Here is a 23,683-nt window from a genome sequence, read left to right as displayed (position 1 = left end):
GGCCTCAGGGCCGCGCTCGCAGCCGGGCCCGCTCTGACGCACTTCCAGCGCGGCGGGCCCGGAGCGCCGCACGTGTGGCGGCCGCGGCTCCCCGATCCTTCCGTGGGCCGCGTTCCCCACCGCCGCCATGGGCCTGACGCGGCAGTACCTGCGCTACGAGCCCGCCGCCCTCTTCGGGCTGGTGGCCAGCGCCAGGGCCGACGTGGCCTTCGTGGCGCTGCGCGGCGAGCGGGGCCGCTACGTGGCCGTGCCGGCTTGCGAGCACGTGTTCGTGTGGGACACAAGGAAAGGAGAGAAGGTGGGACGCGGGATGCGGTGCCGGGGGAGGTCGGTGGCGGGGCAGGGCTGGGGTGCAGCGTGCGGGGCTTTCAGGCCGCCTGAAGCGGAACGATGTGTGGTGCTGAGCGGCGTTGGGAGGGAAGAGACACCTGCACAGCCTCCCCGCCTCTTGGCAAGGGTGAGCACGGCGTGAGGTTCGGTTATGGGGTGAGCCTGCAGCTCTAGGTGGTGTCTTCCTGTTCTCTAAGCTGGTCACTGCACTAAAAGGATTCTGCATCGTGTTTACCTTTTGAGTAGTCCAAAATATACTGCAGTGTTGGATTCTTACAAAAAATTCTTGCTAGGTACAAGATAGTAATTGGTTATTTCTGTTTAAAGGATTTATAAGGGTTGCATTTGTTGAAATCCAACAGGTAGCACCAGCACACAAGGAACAGAGAAGGCCGTGGATGATTTGGATAATGGGTCTCTGGAATGCAGCGACTCTCACCCTAGGTTTTTTTTTTGGTAGTAATTTGTAGCCATCAGTAGTTAGAGGGAGAGAGTAGTGGTCATGCTGCTCTGCTCTTACTGTGAGAGTGATTTATTTTATCTCGACTTGGTCTTGAAATGGCTGAATAGCACTGTGGATCCCTTGAGATTTGCCTCAGGCCCACAGTTGTGAAAGAGTAATAGTTGTCACAGTAACTGGAAAGTGCTCCCAGTTGAGCTGGCTGTGTGAATGTTCTTGGACAGATCAGGGATGTCATAGAGTTTGTATTTTGGCTATGGCACCTGATATCCCGTATAAAAGTTGTATCCCACAGGGAAGTTGTGAGCTGTAACTTTAAGGACTTGGCCACACACTGTCTCCTGTGAGATTCAGAAATCACCATAAGTACTACTGTCCACTACAAACTGAAATGTGGTTTTGTTTCACAGCTTCTGGAGTGCTGACTGCTGGTATGTTGTTTTGGAGATGTTTTTTGTCATTCTCAAGTTCTTGGTGCAGTCTGTTGAGAAGCTGCTCTGTCCTATACCCGAGAAAGGCCAGGCAAGAGAGGATGGAGTCAGGAAGAAACTATCCAACTTTACTCTCAATATTTCTTGTTCTCTGGTACTTATTGTGTGGGGGCAGAAATGTCAGATTCTGACTTCCAGGGCTCGTTCTGCACCGGTTTCCTGTTTGATTATGAGGAATTGCTTCCCTTCTAGCTGCTGTTTGCCTTGCAAAATGGGGTTAATGATACTGTATTTGGTGCAGGAAGTTGAAAAATGAGCTTATAAAGTGGCAGAAGTGCTCAGTTGGAAGTTCGGGAGAAGAGTAGACTATATTCTCTCTGCTGTGTAAGTATCTGACTCTGACATGTCATTTATCAACATTATACATGTTTTGTCTCCTAAAAAATTGCAGGTTCTTATCCTTAAGGGTCTCAAGCAGCAAGTCAGTTGCCTCTGCCCCTCTCCAGATGGGTTGCACCTGGCTGTTGGGTATGAAGATGGAGCAATCCGTGTCTTCAACCTCCTAAGTGGAGAATCAGCTATCACTTTCAATGGGCACAGGGCTGCAGTTACAGCCCTACAGTACGACCACCTGGGTGGCAGACTGGTGTCTGGCTCAAAGGTGAGGCTTTGATATCTGGAGCATGACCCTTTCACAGACATGCTCCATGGGGAAGGCTGACCTGCACTGAAATGTTCAGTATTTTAAGTGTGGCCTCTGCCCATAACCAGAGGATGGTAGTGGGAGAAGCTGGGGAGCCCAGGGCTAGAGGGGCAGCAGGGGCTGCAGGTAGGAGTAGGGCACTGGTAGAGCTGTTAAAATGAAGAATCTTGTGAGATCAGGAATAGCAAAAGTGTCTCAAGGTGGGACAGTGGTACATCCTTTGGGGAAGCAATGTCACTTGCATGAATCCTCCTTGTGATTCAGAGTGAGAAAGTGTGCTCCCAGGTAATCTTTTCAGTCCCATGGCAGAAGTTTTTCAGAGACAAGGGCCAGTCCCATGGAGACATTCTTTCTGTTCCAGGATACAGAAGTCATCGTGTGGGATGTCATCAATGAGAGTGGCTTGTACCGGCTGAGGGGACACAAGGACGTCATCACTGAAGTCCTTTTCTTGAAGGAGAAGAACTTGTTGGTCACTTGGTGAGCCAAACTAAGAGCAATTGTTGATCAGTAAAGCAGAAACTATTGTATTTGCAATTTAGACATCCTCTGTGTTACAGCCAGTTATCTTTTCCTTCTTGTCTTGTGGTATCTCAGACCCATCAGCATCTGAATATGATTTTTTCACATCCATGTATTTTTTAAGTCTGATGCATGAATCCAAGTCTTAGAGGAACTGAAATGGCCATATGGAAAAAAGTGTTTGGAAAAGGGTTTAACTTGTTGGTAAATCCATCAACTAGAAATTATTGTAACAAAGAATAGTGATATCATCTTCATTATATATGTAACAGTTTTGCATTTTTTTTTAATTTATCTTGAAGAATTAAGCAGACTTGCCTTCTGTATGTGTAATTCACACAGCAGTGTAACAGAAAAATTGCTTTCTTGTAAGCTGTAAATACAAAAATTAATTAAAATATTATAGGGTTTTTTTATTTGATTTTTTAGTTATTCAACTAAATGAGCTGCAAGTTGACTGAATCCCTTTAGTAATAAATGGTTGACAGGAGATATTCTTGCTGAAATATCAGTCACTAAGTTTTTACTTTTTAATGTGCTGTTTACTAGGTTAAGAGAAAAGTACATGCAATCAGTTCAGTTTAAAATTAAAATTACTTTCTTTTGCTTTTTTTTTCAGATGAAAGAAATAGTATTTTGTTGGTTTGGTAGATGATACCCATTTCTTAGTGCAATTTCAAATATTTGTAGGTCAGCTTCAGTGACTTGACAGATACCTTTTTGCAGCATTGTTGTGCCTTTTTTGTTTGGCTTGAAAAATTCAATGTTTGAGCAGCTGCTCTGTGATATGTTCTGATATGTTTTAGATTTTTTTGTATTTCTACCACTTAGCAAAAAGGTGAGTTCTGGAGTCTTTCCTCATGGTTTTTCTTCTTTGTTCCAGTGCCAAAGACACACTGGTGAAATGGTGGGATCTGGACACCCAGCACTGCTTCAAAACTCTGGTTGGACACCGAGCAGAGGTGAAAAGGGGATGTGTGGGAGCTGTTGTGCTGGAGGGTCTTGGGATGTCATGGCTCACTCTGGGTTTTCCTTGCTTTCAGGAGTTGTAAGCTGGTACCATCATACATTTTACTTTCATTAGGCTTTAGGAGTGAGCAAATGAGAAGTTTCCAAACATTCCAGGAGCTGTCAGCAGACAGAGTGGGTGACAATTCCCGTGCTTATGTCCCCAGAGGATGTCCCAGCTAGATCCATTCTCTATTTGTTGCTGTTCAAATACATCAATAAAAGATGTTGTACCTTTTATTATGATAGTTCAAGGAGTCACTTCCTCACATTGTGCCTCCTAACAGGTCTGGGGAATGGCTTTGCTGTCCAGAGAGAAGCGTCTGATCACTGGGAGCGCTGACAGTGAGCTGAGGGTGTGGGATCTCACATACATCCAGGAGGTAAGGCATTTCCTCTGTAACCCCTCAGCCCCTGCCCAGCTGCTTGTCTTTGAACTGAGATGGAACTGGAATATATTCAAATCTGGTGGGTGTTCTGGGAAGCAGCCAAAGCAGTATCTTTGCTGTCTGAGGGGTCCAGGAGCTGCTCATGGGATGGGCTTTGCCGTTTCCAGTGTTTTGAGCTTTCCAATGAAGCTATGGGCACTTGCAGAATGAGATTTCCACAGTCAGATCTTCTGCCTTCTGACTTACAGCTGAGGAAGACAAGTCTTGTGGGTGGATGATAATCCTGGGAGAACATGGAGTGTTTGATGCCTACAGGCAGAGATGCTGTAGGACACTCCAGTGTATGCTAACTAGTTGTATCTCCAGGGAAATGAAGCGTGAGCCAGAAACCACAATACTATTGATCTTGAAGTTAACGTACTCCTTTTGTTTGTATTTTTTCCCTGTGAGCAGGTAAAAGATCCTGATGAGCCAGAATCCAAGAAAAGCAAAGGGTCTTCTTCACCTGGAGCAGAAGTAAACACTGAAGATGATGAGACCTTAGAGCTGGATGAGCATCCTGAGGAAGTAAGATCAGTTTTCAATGCTGTCTCTGAGCTGGTTTATCTAACTCCATTTGCATGATTCATATCCTGGGTGTCATATTTAGTCTGTTTGGGAAAACGTGGTAATTCTTGTCTTGTTCCATAACACCTTCCTCAGCAGCAGTTGCTGCCTCATCTACCTGCAAAACATCAGCAGAAGTATGTGTGCCAAAACATCCACAGATTTATTCTCCATTGACAGTTTTTCTTTGCTTTCTATTTGAGAAGGACTAGCAAATGTGTAAATTTAAACAGTGCTAATAGAGCTGTTTCATCAAACAACACAGAAATAAAATAGTTCCTAGCTGGTTGGCAGCTGCTGAGTTCAGTACTGATCCTCAGCTTTGCAGAAACTGCGAAGTCAGAGTTGCATTGTAATGAAATATGGTGTGAGATTGGATGGCAGAAAGCCATTCCCACTTGTGCTGCTGACTGGAGATTTTACTGAATCTGTCTTTCTAGTAGAACTTTCTGGGATACTGCTCAAATCTCAGGCTGCTTGTAGTTGTGGTAGATACCTGACTTTATTAATTAATTTTCCAGCTTCCTCTCCAGAGGTTTTCTCTCCCTTTAATGCCCTGTTTAAGAGTCTTTGTTCCCACCTTCTCTGCCTCTTTTGACTGAGCTCTGCTGCCTCTGTAGCATAAAAAATCAGCTTTGTCTGTGTGATGGATTGTGGATTAAATGGCTGCTGTTTGCCAGTAAAGTTAAGATATTCTTCCACTGAGACTGCTAATGATTACTTCAGCTGAAATGCAACAAAAAACCAGGAGATAAGCTTGTAGCTCACACAGATGCTTGTTTTGTCCCTTTATTATCATCAGTAACTGTTTCGCCAGGACCCTGTAGGTTCATTTCCCCCGTTCCTTGACTTCCCTTGTCAGCAGGTTTCTTGAGTTTGCTTGAGAAAATGCTTTGACTTTTGAGACCCAAGTTTGTTCTTCTTTCCCTGTAGCGCATTGTTAAGTGCAGCAAAGTTGGATCCATCATGCGGGAAGGGAGAGATCGGGTGGTGACGCTTGGCACAGACCGGATGGGCAAGTTTTTGGCCTGCCATGTGAGTAATGGGGGGCTCTGCTACTGTAGAGGAGAGACTGGTAGAAACCTTGGGTACTTTCTGTAAAGGCCAGCCAGGGCTTTGCATACCTTTGAATTTGTTTGCTCTGACTCTAGGGAACAGATGCTGTTCTGGAAGTGTTCTCTGTACTTTCTGAAGAGGAAATCCAAAAGAAATTGGAAAAGAAAAAGAAGAAAGCAAGGAAAAAAGCCAAGTAAGTAATTTTTTCAAATGCTGTCTGTGTCCAGAAAACTCTAAAAAAAGCTCTTCAGTTAGAAAAGCTTTTCAGTAGAGCTCAACAGTGGTTAAACTCCAAGCTTCTCGCCATTCTCTTTGTGCTAGCTGTTTTATTTGGGGGCCAATTATTCTGTGCGTCCTTGGTGCTTGTCTGAGCAGCACTGCTCCCAGAGACTAAGAAAATGCCTTCCTTTCTGAGTCTTCCCTTTGAAAAAAAATCAATTAAAATGTGCAAAGAAATGGACATAAAATGGGTTTTTCAGAGCTACTCAGCTCTTCTTGACATTGGTGTTTATACTTCTTAGTACATCAAATTAAGTTCTTGGTAGGCAATGCAGGAATAAGAGTTTAATCTGAGAAGTCACAGAGTCTGATACTTCATCTCCTGTTCTGCAGCAGATGAGAGAGATACAGGTGAGAGTTTTCTCAGTGGTTACTCTGTGTTAAGTGTCTCTGTGTATCCTGGCACTTAAGAGGTGCCTCAGAACAGCCTTTAGGGAGGGGTCTGGCTCCAGGGTAGAAACTAAAGCACAGGGCAGGTAAATCTAGAAATGCATTTTGGCATTGGCTGAGAGCTTTCAGTGAGTGATAGGAGATGAGCAGCAGCCAGTCTTGCTCTCAAGCAGCTTCTGTTGACTGTTTTGTCAGTATCTTTGTAATGTGTTTTATGTTTTGGCTCCAGAGGAGATTGCCTTTTTTAGGACAGTTTGTGTCTTTTGTAGTCTGCATAATGGCATGAACTTCATTGTCCACCCTTCACTGTCCCTGTTCTTAGATGTAGTTAGCACTGCTGGAGGAGAGGGAAGTTGTTTCCAACAGGCTAAGTGGTTTCCTTATGCTTTCTCTGTTGCTGTGTTAGTTTGTGTTGGCTGTGCTGGGTCATTTGACTTTCTTCCTTTATCTGACATTTCCAGACAGAACTCTGAAGAGGAGCCTGAAAGGAGTGTGGAATTGAGCCTGCAGGAGGAGATTCAGCGGGTCACTAATGTCAAAGCTTCTTCTAAAATCAAGTGAGTGTAAACCTGTTGTAGAGTCTGATGAGTGGTTATGCTGCTACCTGGGGAGAGCTCTGCATGGCTCAGTGCAGGCAGAGGAGGAAGGAGTTTTTTCTTCAATATATGTTTAGCTTGGAGCTGGGGAGAGGCCTGCCATGATCTCCAGTCCATTCACACCTCTGTGGTTCAGTGTGCACTTGCTTTTTGGATGTGCTCTGTCTATATTCCTTTGTCTCGGTTGTTCTTGATAATTGATCCGTCCAACACTTTGTCTTACTGCTCCTGTGTACAGCTCTGATTTTATCTAACCAAACAGGTCATTTGACTTGATTCTCTCTCCAAAAGGAGAGCTGAAGATGGTACTGCTGCTCCAGAACAATGTCATTGAATTGTACAGCCTGGACCCGTCAGCACAAGTGCCCCAGGCTGTCCGTGTGTCCAGGATAACCATCGGAGGCCACCGCAGTGACGTCAGGACGTTGGCTTTTAGCTCTGACAACATTGCCATTCTCTCAGCAGCTGCAGAGTCTGTGAAGATTTGGAACAGGTACACAGTCTGGTTGTGTCTGTCTCCCAGAATTGAGGGATGCTGTGTTAGAAAAGACTTAGTGTTAGAAAACACTACTAGAAAAGTAGTGATAAGAAAGAGATAAAGCAGTGAATGAAGTAAAGAAAATAAATAGAAAATATTTTTTCTTTTATCCTTATTAGGAAAACTGAGAAACTAAAGATCTAAAATTTTAACAGACGGTCTAAACACAAAGGTCATATATAGCAGTTGAGTATAGACTGTATTTTGCTATGTTTTTTTTCCTGGTTTTTCGTTTTTAATAAGAGGTATTAACTGTTACCCTAAACGAGCTACTGCCTGTTCTTTAGGGAACATGTGGGTTTCTTGACATCTGATCTGAAGGATCTAGTATTAGACTGAGTAGGCTATTGCATTGATGTAGAGTGTTGTGTGTTGATGTAGAGTTCTGTCCCAGTGTTTCTTGAGTGGTGCCAATTTCAAGCTCAGTTTCCCCTGAGTACACTATCTTACACTCAGTCTCTTCCCGAAATGCTGTTTAAAATTAGGAGCTCTGTTCTAGTTCATGGCAGCAATAGGTCATGGTGGTGGACAACAAATGCTGTTTAAAATTAGGAGCTCTGTTCTAGTTCATGGCAGCAATAGGTCATGGTGGTGGACAACATAGTGGCATGTTTTCATGGGAAACGTTAGCAGTAGTGCTGGATAGTGCTTGGGGTAGTGCTGGATAGTGTTTGGGTCAATAGGATGGTGGTGGCTTATCTTCTGACCCAGGAGGCCACACTGGAGCTTGTCTCACAGGGCAGGCCAGATTCTGTGTGTGATAAGAGGTTTTGGGCTCTTTGTCCACAGGTCGACCTTGCAGTGCATCCGGACAATGGAGTGCGAGTATGCGCTCTGCTCGCTGTTCATCCCCGGAGATCGGCAGGTCATCATTGGGACCAAGGTAAGGAGTCCTCTGACTCCAGGCTGCCCAGGTCTGGGAATGTGTTAGGAAAATGTCATTAAGGCAGCCTCACAGAAAATGCACTGCCCCTCCTGATCTGGAGCACTGCTGTGTTCCCAGAGTTGTTACAGAGCTCTTGCAGTTTGAGGTGGAAAGCAGAGGAGAGCTTTGGGAAGGCCCTGATGGAGATCAGGAGTTTGGCCATCTGTGTAACAGCCACCTAGTGAAGCTGGCTGAAGCTGGGGACATGGGTGGTAGGGAGCTCTTCTGCCAGGAGCTGTCACGAGTTGTGAGCAGAGGCTGATCTTCCTCTGTGATGTCTTTCTCCCCAGACAGGGAAGCTGCAGCTTTATGACCTGGCTTCTGGCAGTCTGATAGAGACACTTGATGCCCACGATGGGGCAGTATGGTCCATTGCTCTTTCACCAGACCAGGTAACTCAGACACCCTTAGAAGTGTCATCTGCACATCTTTTCATGTAATTCCTACCTATAGTACTGTGTTTGCACCATGGAATTCGTTTTGCACCACATGCTTTATTCCATGGAAGCATGGAAACCGTCATCCTCAGAGGTGGAGGATGCAGCTGGTAGTGTCTAATAACTTTCTAGTGGAATCAAAACCATAACAAGACATAATCTGCCTGATATTCATCCACCCTACAGATGAAAACATATGGGGTAGATTTTGCCCTTCTTCTTAATGTACAGTGTTGGACTGCTGTTCCTTTAGAAAGCTCTGTTGTAGGGTGGTGGTAATTTTTGTGTTATACAGTAACAGTGAGAGTCTCAAGCTGCCCACAAATCAAAAGCATGTTGTTACCTGCAGCTGAGATGACTGCTTTCAATCCCAAAGTTTCAGTCCAGGTTTTGTTTTACATTTGGGGTCTTTGTCTTAGACCTCCAAAATAAGCTAGAGCTTTTGAAATTGTTGTTGTTACTCAGACAGTGTGTGCTTTAACCAGAGCAGTTGCTCCTGGTGGTGCCCACTTAATCATTAATGGTGTAGAAACATGGGACATTTCAAAAACTTCCTCTGTGTTGGCAGTTCCTTGCTGTAGACTTTCTCTGGGTGATAGGAACTAGTTTCACAGCAATTTTCTTGTTTTCCCCTACAGCATGGCTTTGTGACAGGAGGTGCTGATAAATGTGTCAAGTTCTGGGAGTTTGAGCTTGTGAAGGATGAGAACAGTGTTCAGAAAAGGTGAGAAGATAAACCTTGTGCCATTGTCATTGATGGGCGCTTTGGCCTTTGCTGTGTACTGCAAGAACTGTCCATGACATCTGTGTGGAGCACATGGAGGAGAGTGTGGGCTCAGAAGACCTGAGCTTAGCTAGAGAAGAGCACTTGCTTCATTCTGATCCCTTTTTGTGTGTGTGAGTTTAGTGTCTAATCCAGCTGGGCCTGCAGATGGTTACCGTACATGTAGCAGTGAAGTTCATCATCTGCCAGAGCCTGCTTATTTCCAGTCCTGTTAGAGTGAGGAATGAGGTGCTGCATGTTAGAATTCACTTGCTTTCCCAGGGTGCAATGTGGGACTTGTATCCATTTCTCTTCCTAGTTTATTTTCTTGGGATAACAGTTGTTTTTTTCCTCTTGTTGCCAGGCTTTCCATGAAACACGTGCGCATTTTACAGCTGGATGAAGACGTGCTCTGTGTGCGGTACAGCCCGAACCAGAGGCTGCTGGCTGTCTCCTTACTGGACTGCACTGTGAAAGTTTTCTACGTTGACACACTCAAGGTGCATGACCAAACAGGCTGTGATGCTGTGCAGGAAGGGATGTAACTGTAGCCTGCAAGATCAGAAATACAAAGGAAAAGTGTCTATTTTATGTGGAACATGCATCCTCCTTCAGGAGCCTGTTTGATGGAAAACCTGACAGAACCATGGTTGTTCCACACTGGGAACTGGAAGATCCATTTTTCATTTAAAAGGTGTTCTGAGCCTGCAGGTGGCAAGGTTCATTCTAAACTCTGCAGATGTGGCAGTACTCCAGATCTGTCAGGCACTGTGAAGGTGGGGATGAATGTGTCTCACGTGGCATTAAACAGGTCATGGCAGAGGCAAAGCCTGCAGGAGGAGAGCCTTCCTCATGAGAAGTGTGGTGGATTTGTGAGCTGTGTATTAGCATGTGAATGTTAGGGAGTGACACAAGATGGACTGGTGCTTACAGTTACGTGGAGAGAAACAGAAATGAACTCCATTGATGCTGGTGATTGGCACCGGAGTTAGCTGGAGAGCAAACAGAGCTAGTTCAGCTTGCTTGGCTACTTCCACCTTATTCTTAGTTCTGCCCTCAGGACCCTGCTGCTAACTGTTCAGGGCAAGAATGAAAGTGGGGCAGTGCTAGAAAAACAGCTCCTGAGGCAGAGCAGTAGCCTGGAGCTTGAGATTTGCTCACCTCTCTACCCAGCATGTCTAACTGAGTCACCTTTCTTCTGCTTCAGTTTTTCCTCTCTCTGTATGGACACAAGCTGCCAGTGCTGTGTATGGATATCTGCTATGTAAGTATCACTAGGGCTGTATAACGTGGGACTGTGGTGATGTGGATGATTGTGAGAACCTCTGCTGGCATCAAGGCCTCCAGGATAATGGTTTATTTTCAGCTCCCTGCTCCTGATTTAGCAGGTTCTGGGTGGGACACAGCAAGCCCCTTCTTATTCTGCAGTCCTATGCTTGCTGTAAGGGGTATCAGAGTTGGGGTCCTGACAGAACTGACCCTGGGACATTTTGTGAGTGAGTTGAAATCAAAATGCTGTAATGGTTCCTTACGCTCATTGTAACAGGTACAGCCTGCTTTCTGCTAAAGTTACTGCGTGAGATGAGCCTGAATTGTTAGTGGGAGCCCAGGGCAGGTGCTGAGAGGGAGCAGCCCCTTTGTGCCTGTTCATTCTTGGGCTGCATCTTCCTCTGAGGAATCTTTGGAATGAAGCTTATTGAAAGCCAAGAAGAATGTCAGGATATAACCAAATACCTGCAGAGGGTCAGAGGAAGGCCAGAGTGCTGTCAGTGGGCTGTGCCAGTACCAGAGCATGGGCCACTGGGGAGGAGGTGTAGGGATCAGGAGGCCACATTTCAGGAGCCAGCAGTGCTGAGTCACCGGGGCAGGAGCAGTTCCTTGTGGGGCTGCCAGCCAGCTCCCCACACCCTTCTTCCTTTGTTGCTCTCTAGGATGGGACTCTAATTGCCACTGGCTCTGCTGACAGGAATGTGAAGATTTGGGGCTTGGATTTTGGGGACTGTCACCGTTCTCTCTTTGCCCATGATGACAGGTTAGTCAAATCCTGCAGCATCTCTGGGCTGTGGACTTGTCTTACTGCAGTTGGAATTCTGCAGTGTTCCCCAAGTGGGTAAATTTGAGCCCTTTTCTCTTCCAGTGTGATGTATCTGCAGTTTGTGCCCAAATCCCATCTCTTCTTCACAGCTGGGAAGGACAGCAAGATTAAGCAGTGGGATGCAGATAAATTTGAACATATCCAGACACTGGAGGTAAGAAGTTTTGGAGTCTGTTGAAAGGAAGCATTATCCCTGCATGAGCAGGTGGAAGTTAGGTGATATTAATGTCTTACCTCATCTGTGCAGGGGCATCACCAGGAGGTTTGGTGTTTGGCACTCAGTCCCAATGGAGACTATGTGGTGTCAGCGTCCCATGACAAGTCCCTGCGCCTCTGGGAAAGGACGAGGGAGCCACTGATTTTGGAAGAGGAGAGGGAGATGGTGAGAGTTGCATCTTTCCTACCATAAACAACTTCCAGACCATTTTTTTGGTTTTGGCCTGTAGTGGCTTTCTACTAGTCTTTGACATTCTCTTGTGCGCCTTTCTGCACAGGTGTGTTTGGGAGGCAGTTCAGCAGGTGGATGATGTGGAGGGATGGAGAGCACAGCTCCTGTTAAATACAGTTTATCCCTGTTCCAACTGTGAGAGGTACATTCAGTCTCAGTAGCAGGCCCCAGAGCTCAGGGGTGCTGGAAGAAGCTCCTTTTATTCCATTCAAGCATGTATTGTGACAATCATAGACTCAGAAGGACTTCAGTAGGAAGGAAAGTCTGGAGATCTCTATTCCAGCCCCTTGCTCACTGCAGGATGATTTTAAAGCTATATCAGACTGCTTAGAGACTTGCCTTGATACAATGACATCTCCAAGGAAAGAGATTTTCCAGTCTGTCTGAGCACCTGTACCAGTACTGAGCCACCAGGGTTGGCTGATGTGTTTGTTTCACCCATCCTATCGGAGATTCCCTTGGAACAATTTCTAACTCTGTCTTTTTGCTGGATCCCTCCAAGAACCCTGTTTCTGTCACCCTTTGGTAAGGCAGTTCTCAAACCACGGTGGAGGAGGGAAAGGAGGCAGAAATGCAGAAGCAGGTGTGGATGAGAAACCTGCAGTAGATGTTTGAGGTTTTTTTTATCCCAGCCTGTTTGCAAGAACTGATGCACAAGCTGTACCTTGATGCCCTCTGTTTGGTAAAAGGAGAGACAGAGATAATAGCTCTTTTTCAGATTCCAGAAAAGTTTGTTTTGGGTCAAGTTTGAATAGCAAGATGGGCATGAATGCATGAGCAGTGAACTATGTGTGATGTAACTGGTGCCCTTTCATGTGAGAGATGATTTTCCTTTTGCAGCCCAGGACTTCACTAGATTTGTTCCCTCTGTGTTGTGTGACTGGTGAAAGGTGTGGTACTGAACTATGGTGTCTGTCTCAGCTTGGTGGGATCCTGGAGGGCTGTTCCTGTATCCAGAGCAGAGACCTGGATTTCTTTCTCTGTGGGAGATACTAGAGTTCACTGTGGGGTTGGGACCAGGGAAAAATGGGCATTTTGCTGCTGGCATTGTTGGTCTCTGCTGATTGGTCCTGGAATTGGCTTCATGCAATTGGCGGTATGAAGCCCTCCAAGTTGTCTTGATCAACCTATCTGGAAGGGACTTGCATCCTTGCCTTGCTCCCTGCTGTTGTTAATATGTTGCGTTCTCACCTTCTGTAGCAACGAGAAGCTGAATATGAGGAGAGTGTGGCAAAGGAAGAGCAGCCTGTGGTGAGTTCTACCATGTGAATGTGTGTCAGTCTGACTGTACAAACTCTGGGAAAACTATTTCTGTAAGAGGCATGGAAGAGGTATCAGGGAGAAAGGATCATTTTCTTGCTTTGAGGTGGCATGGGGGGAAGGTGGTGCTGAAGCTGTGGTTGCACCTTGGTGCAGTTGGCTGTGGTACTGTGGAAGGATGGAACTGCTACTCTGTATTTTGTATTTTGTAGGTGGCTGGAGAGAGGCAAGGAGAGACAGGGCTGGCAGGAAAGAAGACCATTGAAACTATCAAAGCGGTAAGGGGCTGTGGCTCTGCTAGTGTGGCTTTGTGCCTTACCAGTCTCTCAAGGGGGGCTGTCACAGGGTCATAGCATCAGTTTGAAGAGTAACCTGTGCTGTCACTTAAGGGCAGATTGCTCTTGCGTGCAGAGGCAGTCTGTCCTCCTCAGAAACCAACAGGGACAATTTTGACTTGGAGTCACACACCAGGAATTTTTCCTCCTGAGAGGAGTGAGGTGTGGGGTTGCTGGAGCTGCAGCTGCCTGTCACATGTGGGACAGACAGAACTGCTCTTGCCCTCTGGAGTTTGCATCCCAAAGGAGCACAAGGCAGCTGGGATGTTCTCAAGGCATCAAGCCTCTCCCTGAAGGCCTGTGCATTCCAGTGGGCATTTGTGGAAGGTGGAAATCTATTGTGGTGCTTGACATGGGAGATGTACTAGGAAGGTGTGGGGGTGGGTAATTCCATGGCTGCAGATTTCAACAGTTTGGTCATTTTCAGAAGAAATCCTTAATCTGAATAGTCAAAATGGTCTGACCCTGGCTTGTGCCTCAAAGGGTCACTGCTTGCTGAGGGTGGTGGTCAAAACAACAACTCAACTGCAAGCAGGGAGCACCCAGGGCAGTGAGGGGATGTGGATGGTGTGTGACATCTTCAGGACATGACCTGTGTGTTCAGGGTAGTGGTGCAGTCTGGAATAGAAGTTGTCAGGGATGATTCCATTTGGTGTTCTCTGTCAGCACCTCTGCTTCCAACTCTATTTGTCCAACTGAGCCTTGCCCTGGCTTGTCTGGTGTCACTGATGTGCTGTTCTTGTGCTGCACAGGCTGAGAGGATCATGGAAGCTATCGAGCTGTACAGAGAAGAGACGGCAAAACTAAAGGAACACAATGCCATATGCAAAGCTGCAGGAAAAGAGGTAAAAGAGTGAGGAATGTAAAAATCCCAAAGTGTGTTGGGTGTATCCTTCCAGCTCAAGGGGAAAGGCTTAGCATGCAGATAAAATCAGAACAGCTGAGAACCGCAGACATTTGCTCAAATCTTTTGGAGAAGTAAATGGCACCATGCTCTGGGGCATAATTAGGGGTGTGTTCTTCCCAGTGATCTTCATGCCTAAAGTTGTATCAGTTTGTAAGTTTTGTCTCTGGAAGAGTGTGCTGCTGCAGATTCATCCTAAAGCCTCATCTTTGCCTTCATCTCAGCACTCCCTGCTATATAGGAGGCTGTGATAGAAGTGGGAAAGGTAACAAGAAGCAGAAGAAAATTCTTCCATGTTTGAATTAGTCATACATGTCTGAGAATGAGATTTTCTGGTGGTTCAAATGAGGCTTTCAGCAACATTCTGGAGAAGGTGGAGGTGTGGGAATTGCAGGAAGACAATAATAGCTCTTTTCTACTGTAAGTAGAAGTTTGCTCTGAATATGCATTTATACACACACACACCTGCCTCATTCTAACCCATTCTGTGTCTCCAGGTTCCCTTCCCTGTCAATCCCATCCTCCGTGCCTATGGAAATATTACAGTAAGTGGAATGCCCAGGCCATTGTATACTCCATTCTCAGCTGGAGTGGGGCCTGGTTCATTTGCTGGCTGAGCCAACATGCTGGGTTGCTCTAGGGAAGGACTTCTTAGTTCAACTTTTTTTGTTTGTGCAAAGTGAACATAATTTGGGGTTTTTATGTTGATGGGGCTTTTTAAATTTTTTTTTTTATTTTTTAATATCATGCATGTGTGTTACAAAAGTTTAACCTTGTCAGGGTTAAACAACCCTGATGGCAGCCATGACTTTATGATGTTCCTTATAATGAGCCAGGGGTTTACAGTCTTATCCAAGATATAGGAAAGGAAGCTTTTCCAGATTTATTTATGTGGTGTTGCACACACCAGTTACTGATTCTGTTCCTATTTCCACTGAATACATTGAGAAAATTCTGCATGGTAGTTCAATGCCCAGGTATTGCAGGCTAGAGCTGGTGCCATTATTCACTCATGTCATACTACTGCACAGCAGTTTTCTCACTAAGTTCTGTGTATTTTTGACATACTACAAAATAGACATGGATGTGTGGATTTCATTGATAAATAAACATCCACTACTCTGAGTAGATTAGTTTTCCTGGTTTATTCCAATACACACTCCCAGGCTGTGTTTTTTAAGTACCCTTAGGAAGATACTTGTTTTATCACTCTCCCCTTTTCATGCAATCATACAATGGTTTGAGTTGTATGTGACCTTAAAGATGTCTGGTTTCAACACCTCTGCCCTGGGCAGGGGCACCTCCCACTAGACCAGGTTGCTCAAAGCTGAATGTCAGTGCCAGATGAAACAGCCTTTGTCTTCCTTCTAATTACCTGTAACCACCTTGCAAGAGCCCTTCTGTCCCTTCCTCCATGATTATAGGTCTATTTAATTATAGGTTGGATAGACTTAACAGAAGTGAATGAAATCCTATGACTTAGTAGTTAGAGGCACTTTACCAATTCCCAGCTCTGTTCTGCATCTGCCAGACTCTTTCAGCAGATAAAAAGGGGCAGTAGGAATTAAGTCTGGGAGATGAGTTTTGTATAAGGTTTTGTACATATAATTTGTTTTACCAAGCCTTTCTTCCAATTTGTACAAGATTCATTGACATGAATTGAGATGAATTAGTTGGTAGAATGTAGATTAGATTCTTCACAATGTGCTTCACCAGTGCAGAGTACCCTGAGAAGCCTGAGGGAGAACTCAGAAAGGCAGCTGACTGAAGCTAAAAGGTTTTCCTCTTTGTTATATTCAGCTTGATGTGTCTGTCTCACAAGATGTGGTGGTGTGTTTTTAGCTGTGTGAAATGGTCATTAAGGCATGTTGGTCCTGGAGTGTTTCTTGTTAAGCAGGGCTGATGTCTTTCTTCTGTTGCAGCCTTCTGCGTACGTGCTGGAAGTTTTCAAGAAGGTCAGGTCGAGGTGAGTCCCAGGAGCTTTATTGCTGAACAGATTTGTGACTGAGTGTTGGGTTTCTAGGCCCAGGACTAGCTGGGGTCCTTGAGTGGTCTCTCATGCAAGGTATGGGCAGTGCTAGAGAGTCTGGAGTTCTCTAGCACTGTTCCTGATAGCCTCTTTGGGAACATGCATGGAACTGGGGAATGGGAAGTCTTCCTTCCACGGGGAGTGTGGGCTGAAGCTTCTGGATGTGGGTTGGCTGCTTGGAGAGGCACATGTATGTGGAGAGCAGTTTGGGGATGCAGAGGAGGAAAGGCTGTGTTCCTGCTCTGTGCCACAAGGTGCCTGGGCTGTGCAGATGCAGGACATCTGGTGCAGATGTGGGTAGTCATGGACAGCAGTGAAGAATGGTTAGCATAGCTGAGTACCAGCACCCACCTATGTGGATCTGTTTCCTGCTCATCTGTAGCAGTGTAGTGGCTGAGGCTAATGCTTGTGTCCCTTTGCTTTTTCCCTCAGTGAGCTGGAAGAGTCTCTCCTAGTGCTGCCCTTCTCCTATGTCCCTGATCTGCTCAGACTCTTCAATGAATATATTCAGCTGGGCTCAGATGTTGAGCTACTGTGCCGAGCTCTCCTCTTCCTGCTCAAGTGAGTCCTTTGTCTTCCCAGACAGTATCTGGGCTTCCTTCTGAGTCTTTGGGCCTGAAACACTTGGGAAGCATCCTTGAGAATAAATGTGTGGTCTCTGCAGGAGACAAGGAATCTCTGCAGCCCACAGTAAATGGTGTGTGTGGATAAACTGCTTGGATGCAGAGTGCTGACATGCCCAGATGGGGTTGCTGGTCCTGGTGGTCCAAGTCTCACTGGAATGAAAAGATCCCCCATCAAGTCTGATAAGGCACTGTTGGTGGCACAGAGTCACTGTAGAGCCTGTGTCCTGAGAAAGACCTTCGCCTTGATACACTGTTAAACTTAAGAAAACAGCTTTTCCAGATAAATTTGTCCATGCCTGTCCATGTCCAGTGCTGCTCTGGGGAAGACTAATTTAAAAAGCCCCATATTTCCAGAACATGCAGAGGCTCAGGAGAGGGTCTTTGTGATGTTTCTAATAACAGTGCTGCAATACACTGCCTGCTTTGTTCCCAGGATACATTTTGGGCAGATCACAAGCAACCAGATGCTGGTGACAGTGATAGAAAATCTGAAGAAAACCACCATCTCCAGAGTCAGTGAGGCTCGGGTGAGTGTTGCACCCTCCCCTTTTCCAGGATCTAGAATAATGGGATGAGACAATGTTTGTGAGCATGAATTATCTGTGGTGTCTAGTGGGGAAGCTGTTTGGGGGTCTGAGCTCATTTAAACCATCCTCTTTTGCAAACAGGCTGCCTTTTCCTTATGTTCCTCCTCACGTGAGAGTACCCAGTGGTGAGCTTATACTTGTGCTCCCTGCCTCATTTGCACTTTGTTTTCTGATGAATGTGTTTGGATGTTGGCTTGCTAGTTTCTAAATATGTAGGAGGCAGAGTTCTGCTTCTCTTAGGCTTTTCTGTGGGCTGCTACCTCAGTGCAGACTGTGCATTTTCCCAGAGAAAGCTTCAGGTGCCTGACAGCAACTTGTGTTTCAGAAAATACAGTGGATTATAGCTGTTCTTAAGAGGGAACTGAGGGGAACTAAGTGCAGCACTGACTGTTCTACTGATCAGATGAAATTTACATTTAAACTAATGTTTTCTCTAATCTGTGAATTGTCTCATCTTCATCATCTCTTAGTGGAGGGTAGCCAGTGCAGGACTCTGCCCCCTAACTAGCTTGGGATGTGCCTCACAGTGTGGTGCTGGTCTGTCTCTGCAGGATGTGCTGGGATTCAACATGGCAGGGCTCCAGTTCCTGAAGAGGGAGATTGAGGCCAAGGATGAGGTGACGTTTTTTGCTGATGCTACTGAACGTTTTGAGGAGAAGAAGAGAAAAAGGAAGAAGAAAGAGAAAATGGTTCTTGCAGTGCTCTAGCATTTGCTGCCCAAGACCCAGAGTACCTGGATGGACTCGGCTGGCCTCACTGCTGACCACGGAAGTGTTCTTGTGGCTGAACATCTGTGATGATGTCCAGTGGCTGGGACAAAGTCTGTCCCCTCCTCATATGGTATAACCCAGCATGTAAACCCAACTCAGAACGGTTGTCTCTGAGATGGACTCTCTGTAGTCTGCTGCAGATGGATGCATTTGGACTCTTTCTGAGATGGCTGTCAAAGGCACGTGCTCTTCCTCTAGTGGAATGCCTTTTAGAAATGGAGTTGATGTCCTGAGATCAGCTTGTTCTGGCAGCACTGATTCAATGGAATCTAGCACACAGACTGCTGGTGAGACCATGCTCTGTCCAGGGAAGGCAGCTGGCAAGGTTTTTCACTGACACCTGCTGGTGGCTTGTGGCCTGTGGGAAAAGCTCTCTGATGCTGAAGTGTGAGGACTTGATCTACAGCCACTCACTCTTCAGTGGGACAGGGAGAAACATGGCTGCACTCTGTTAAAGGCATATTTATATTTCCTTTATGAAACAATTTTGTTCATAGTGTTTTGTCCTGGTATTTCTTTTGTAAATCCTCAGTTGCCTTGATCTGTGTGTCAGTTTTCAAAGGATTTTTTACAGAGAATAAAATCAGTGGGAGCAAATGAAAGGGCTGCCATCCCAGATTCCAGTTTTTCTGGAGAGCTGGCAGACCAAGCATGAGAAGCCTGGATTGTTTGCCTTGTACTTGCTCCAGGTTTTAGAAATTGCACTGATCTGTTGCAATGTTGTACTTGTGCTGTATCAGATAAAATTATTTATTTTCACAGCAGGGGGCAGTGGGGCAGAATGAAGTGAACAAGTCTCTGCTGCTGTTGGTGTTAATTTAGCACATGCTGTGTGTTTTACCAGTAGTCACTGGTTTGGGGATGTGGTGGGGGCTGCTTCCAGATACTTGCTGACTGTTGGGTTCACATGTCTCACTTAGGTACTCAAAGCTAAACTTCCAACTTGAGTTTCATGTGGATTTTTAGTTGCATCCCAGTTGTGGCTGACTGCTGTCTTTGACCTAGTTTCTCTATTAGTAGCAGTTATGCAGAAGGCCAACAGTTCAGTTGGTTATTCTCTAGGCAGAACTTCAAATGTAACAACCATACCTCTGTTGTTGGTAAGTAACTTTGTCAGGGGATGATTGTTCACTTGCTTCTTCAGAGTCCGGATAATTCACAGGAGTACACTGCTCCATTTCCAGGTGGGTCTCAGACTCTATAGAAATGGGAGTTTTCATATAGCTCTGCCAGTTGTTTCTGGGTGCCCCTATAATTTTATATTTCTCCAGATATGGATGAAACTTGTGATCAAACAGCTGCAGTCAAACATGTCTCTATCCTGACTTACACTGTTCTATTTAATTTTATTCTGTTCTTTTCCTTCACTACTCCCAAAATAGACCGTCATAAGAGGGATTACTAGAAGGAAGAGAAGGCACTGTAGGATGATCCATTTTGTTGGTAAAATCAGTTGATATCCACATTATCTGCTGCTGAAATGGGCCAGCCTGCTGGAAAAACAAGTGTTAGAGATGGAGAGGTGGCTTGTGACACCACAGTGCACTATCAGCTGAGGTGACTGAGGAGAGAGATGCCAAAACCAGGTACCAAAAGAGATAGGCTGACTGTGCCTCTGTTTACCTTAATGACAGGGAGATAGATGTTATGGATGCTGTGCAATGAGCTGCTGTTTGATGATCCCCTGGGAGGCCTGGAATTAAAACTCAGTCACGGGCACATCAACTCAGGGCCTGATGAGAAGGATGTAAATGGCAATACAGAAAAGTAGGTTGGGATGCAGAGTCGTCTTATAATGATGATGGGTGTCCTCTGATCTAAGTTGGAAGAGATGGAATTCCTTCACCTTTTTCTGTTTGCTGTCACTGCTATTAGGGAAGAATCCTTGGAGAAAAGGTCTTTTAGGCGTCAGAGAGTTGTTCTCTCGCTGTAGCTGCTGCCACAGGCTGTCCTCGAAGTTTCCCTGTGGTTCTCAGATTTGTATCACTTGTGGTGGGTCTGCACTAAAGCAGGACTTGGGTGGCTACTGACAGAGCCCAGCATATGCTTTAAGTGGAAGGGTTCTGTCCTGTGCCAGCAGTACTCTGATAGGAATTTTAATGTCCTTTGGACATCAGTTTGCCCCTTCTTGGATGAAATTCCCTGGATTTACAAACCTGGGCAGCAAAGCACTTTGAAGTACAGGGCAAGCCTAAATCTGTATTGTTAGGATATGTATCTCACCTAACAGTGTGGATGTGAGGGTTCAGAACTGGCATGCATGTTTTACACTGGTGAAAGCTGCTATTAATGCCCAATCATGGGATTCTTGGTCACTCTGAAGTTGAGAGTTGAGAGAACTTGTTGAGAGAACAAGTCATCTGCATGTATCAAGGAAAATTCCCCATCTCTCTCAGCATGTCACATGGTGGAAAAAGGATGAAGCACAGGAAAGGACCTTGTGAGAAATGAATTCATGAACTGGGAGTAGAGCTGCACTTGGACACACAAATATGGTGGCTCAAAAGGAGTCTGTGAGATTTCTCTTAGTCATTGCTGTGTAGGAATTGCTATAGGAACAAGGAGGGGGAAAGACCATCTCTAAGTGACTCAGTCTTCCAGTATGAAGAGAGATGAGCAGATGAACATTTGAAGGTGCTCATGTGTGACTGAACAAGAGGGTATGAGAATCCCTCTCTCGTCACATATAACTTTGTGTACTCACTACCCCCATCTGGTATTTGCAGCTTTATTAAGGTTGGTGAGCACACACAAAGTTAATCCTGTGATTGTGAAAGGAAACAGAAACTCAGGAATTAGATCAGAGCAGGTCAGCAGCTCCTGAAGAATCACAGTTGACTGTGTTGAAACCTGGTGCATTCCCAGTACCTGAAAAATATTTCAGGTGCATCAGCATGGGTTATTAGAAACCTAACCCCTTTTAAAAACAAATTTAGTGGGAACCATGCAGCACTGCTCTGTAGTAGGGTTGAAATACAGCGATCTTTCCACTGTTTGCATTTCAGACAGCCATGTCAGGAGATTGTGCAACTTTTGGATCACCTTTCCCATTAACAGGGAAAAGGCAAAATATTTATTCTCATTTAATCTGATGAAATAAATGAAAAGATTACATTGGATGTTTCCATAAGGTTGGACAAAAATCTAGGTATTTTGGTGTTGCTGATCTTCATGTTGATCTTCTAGGCTTCTAACCTGTAGTGGAAGAGGACAGAAAATTAACATGAATGGAAAGAAGGAAAAACAAGAAGAAATCCCAGGTCCACCTTTGTAAAGTTGTTGAATCGAATCCCAGTAATTATGTCCAGATTCTTTGCAATTATTGTGTGAGCACTGGCTTCAGATTTGGCCTTTTGCTGTTAGAAGGGATAACAACATGACAGAGTTTTTACACAGGCTTCAAGTAGATTAGGGGGTTTGCTTTTATTGTACAAATTGAATGGCATAAAAATCATAACCACACATTCAGGATGGACAGTCTTCTTAGGAATACTGAAGACTTTCATGGGCAGCTTCCTGTGAGGCATTTAATTCTGAGTATGTTAAGAGAATCTTTTTGAAGTGTTTTAAATATTCATCTGAAATAACTAAGGAAATATGAGATAAGACTGGGTTTGGATAGGTGATGCTTGATCAGTGATTTTTGCTTGTTGGTCTCTGCTAGGAGGTGTGGCAGATTCGTGATCAAGTTTAATATTGCAGGGAAGTTTCTAGGTCTCAGTAGGGAGAATCACTGGCTCTGGTGATAACTGCCTGGGAAAGGTGATAGAAAGTTCTCATGCTGCCTCTGCAGTGACTTGACTGGTTCTGTTCTGGATCACTGAACAAAACTATTTAAGCAATTGCAGGATTTAACATAGGAGTGTCAGTGTTCCATGTTTTGTGAGACTAAACCAACCAATCCAGAGTTCCTTGACATGTCTGAGAGGGCTATGGTTTTGAGTCCAGGAGACTGAGGGGAGAAATATTCGAAGAGGCATTAGGTACAGTTGTTTGGGTAGCATGGGATAGCTGCAGCCAGCTTCAATAGGAATTATCAATCAGTTCACAAAAGGACACTATCAGAAGAGAAGGGAGGGTTTGCTCTGGTGACAGCAGCTATGATTAGCTAGATTAGACATGAAGGAGGAGAATACTGTGTAGTTAATTTCTTTCCCTTTGTGCTTGTCGTTGAAGATGACCCTCATTAGAATTTCTCTTGGGACTGGGGGTATGTCACTCAAATGTGAACTGACTGGGTGAGTATTTCTCTTCTGTTTCAACATAAAGTGAGAGAAGTTTGTCTAAACTGCCTTCATTATGAGTTCCAGGCTGTAAATCCCTAAGGTGGAAGGCATCAAACTGTTGTTTTTTGGTGTGTTACTCTGGGGGTAAAATTCCACACTGGAAAAGGAAAAAAAGATATTTAAGCAGGAAAAAAATCTATACTTGATGTATACTGGGCAGTCCTAGAGCAGATGCAGCAGACAGAGGTACATGTCTGTGAAGTTTTTGAGAACTGACTGATGTGGTCACTGGTTTTTTTTTTTCTCCAGAGGAGAGGAAATGAGATACAGCTGGAATTTCTTTGCTGACTGGTTAGATAACATGGCAGGCTTACAGATGTTTAAGCTGAAAGAAGAAGATGTCAGTGTTACACATATGAAGCAAACGGGGACTCTTCAGCTGAGGAGAGACATCCATGGGGTTCCTGTTTGTGAACTGTCACCATCAATTGCATTGTAGAGTGCCTGAGCTCATGGGGGTGAGGTGAACACCAGCCTAATGTTAAACATGTTGACTGGTGGTTTGTGAGAAATTCCCAGTAAGCCTTTCATGTTGTCAGGGAAGACTTGACCATTCTAAGGCACTCTTAGAAAGCATCCAAATAAGGGCTAGAAGGATGGTGAAGAGTCTTGAGGGGAAGCCTTGTGAGGAGCAGCTGAGGTCACTTGGTCTGTTCAGCCTGGAGGAAACTGAGAGGAGACCTCACTGCAGTCTTCAACGTCTTCATGAGGGGAAGAGGAGGGGCAGGCTGCTGACCAGTGACAGGGACCCAAAGGAATGGCCTGAAGCTGTGTCAGGGAAGAGTTAGGTAGGATATCAGGAGAAGGTTCTTCATCCAGAGGGTGGCTGGGGACTGGAACAGGCTCCCCATGGAAGTAGTCAGAGCACCAAGGCTGGCAGAGTTCAGGAAGTATTTGGACAATGCTCTCA

The 23,683-nt window shown here is 45.3% G+C and overlaps 2 protein-coding genes across 2 annotated transcripts in view; one reads left to right on the top strand and one right to left on the bottom strand.

Annotated features, from left to right (window-relative positions):
- Positions 1-39: 39 nt before the first annotated feature.
- On the top strand, positions 40-19,195 carry WDR3 (WD repeat domain 3). Its single transcript, XM_015629976.3, has 26 exons — positions 40-298; positions 1,673-1,882; positions 2,286-2,404; positions 3,330-3,408; positions 3,742-3,837; positions 4,297-4,410; positions 5,383-5,484; positions 5,601-5,698; positions 6,636-6,731; positions 7,033-7,263; positions 8,098-8,191; positions 8,524-8,625; positions 9,309-9,394; positions 9,798-9,933; positions 10,641-10,697; positions 11,365-11,465; positions 11,571-11,682; positions 11,776-11,910; positions 13,177-13,227; positions 13,449-13,514; positions 14,324-14,416; positions 14,973-15,020; positions 16,398-16,441; positions 16,937-17,065; positions 17,564-17,657; positions 18,269-19,195. Exons 1-26 carry the CDS (start codon positions 128-130, stop codon positions 18,422-18,424), a joined length of 2,820 nt encoding a protein of 939 aa, XP_015485462.1. The 5' UTR covers positions 40-127; the 3' UTR covers positions 18,425-19,195.
- A 2,320-nt stretch (positions 19,196-21,515) lies between these two features.
- Positions 21,516-23,683, bottom strand: part of SPAG17 (sperm associated antigen 17) — an 87,799-nt gene continuing 85,631 nt past the window's right edge. The window contains exon 48 of the mRNA XM_015629915.2: positions 21,516-21,682. The gene's annotated coding sequence lies outside the window, so the exon portion shown is untranslated. The remainder of the gene's footprint in view (positions 21,683-23,683) is intronic.

This window comes from Parus major, chromosome 1 (genome assembly GCF_001522545.3).
Source record: "Parus major isolate Abel chromosome 1, Parus_major1.1, whole genome shotgun sequence".
Taxonomy (NCBI): Eukaryota; Metazoa; Chordata; class Aves; order Passeriformes; family Paridae; genus Parus; species Parus major.
This window is presented reverse-complemented; position numbering and strand designations above follow the sequence as displayed.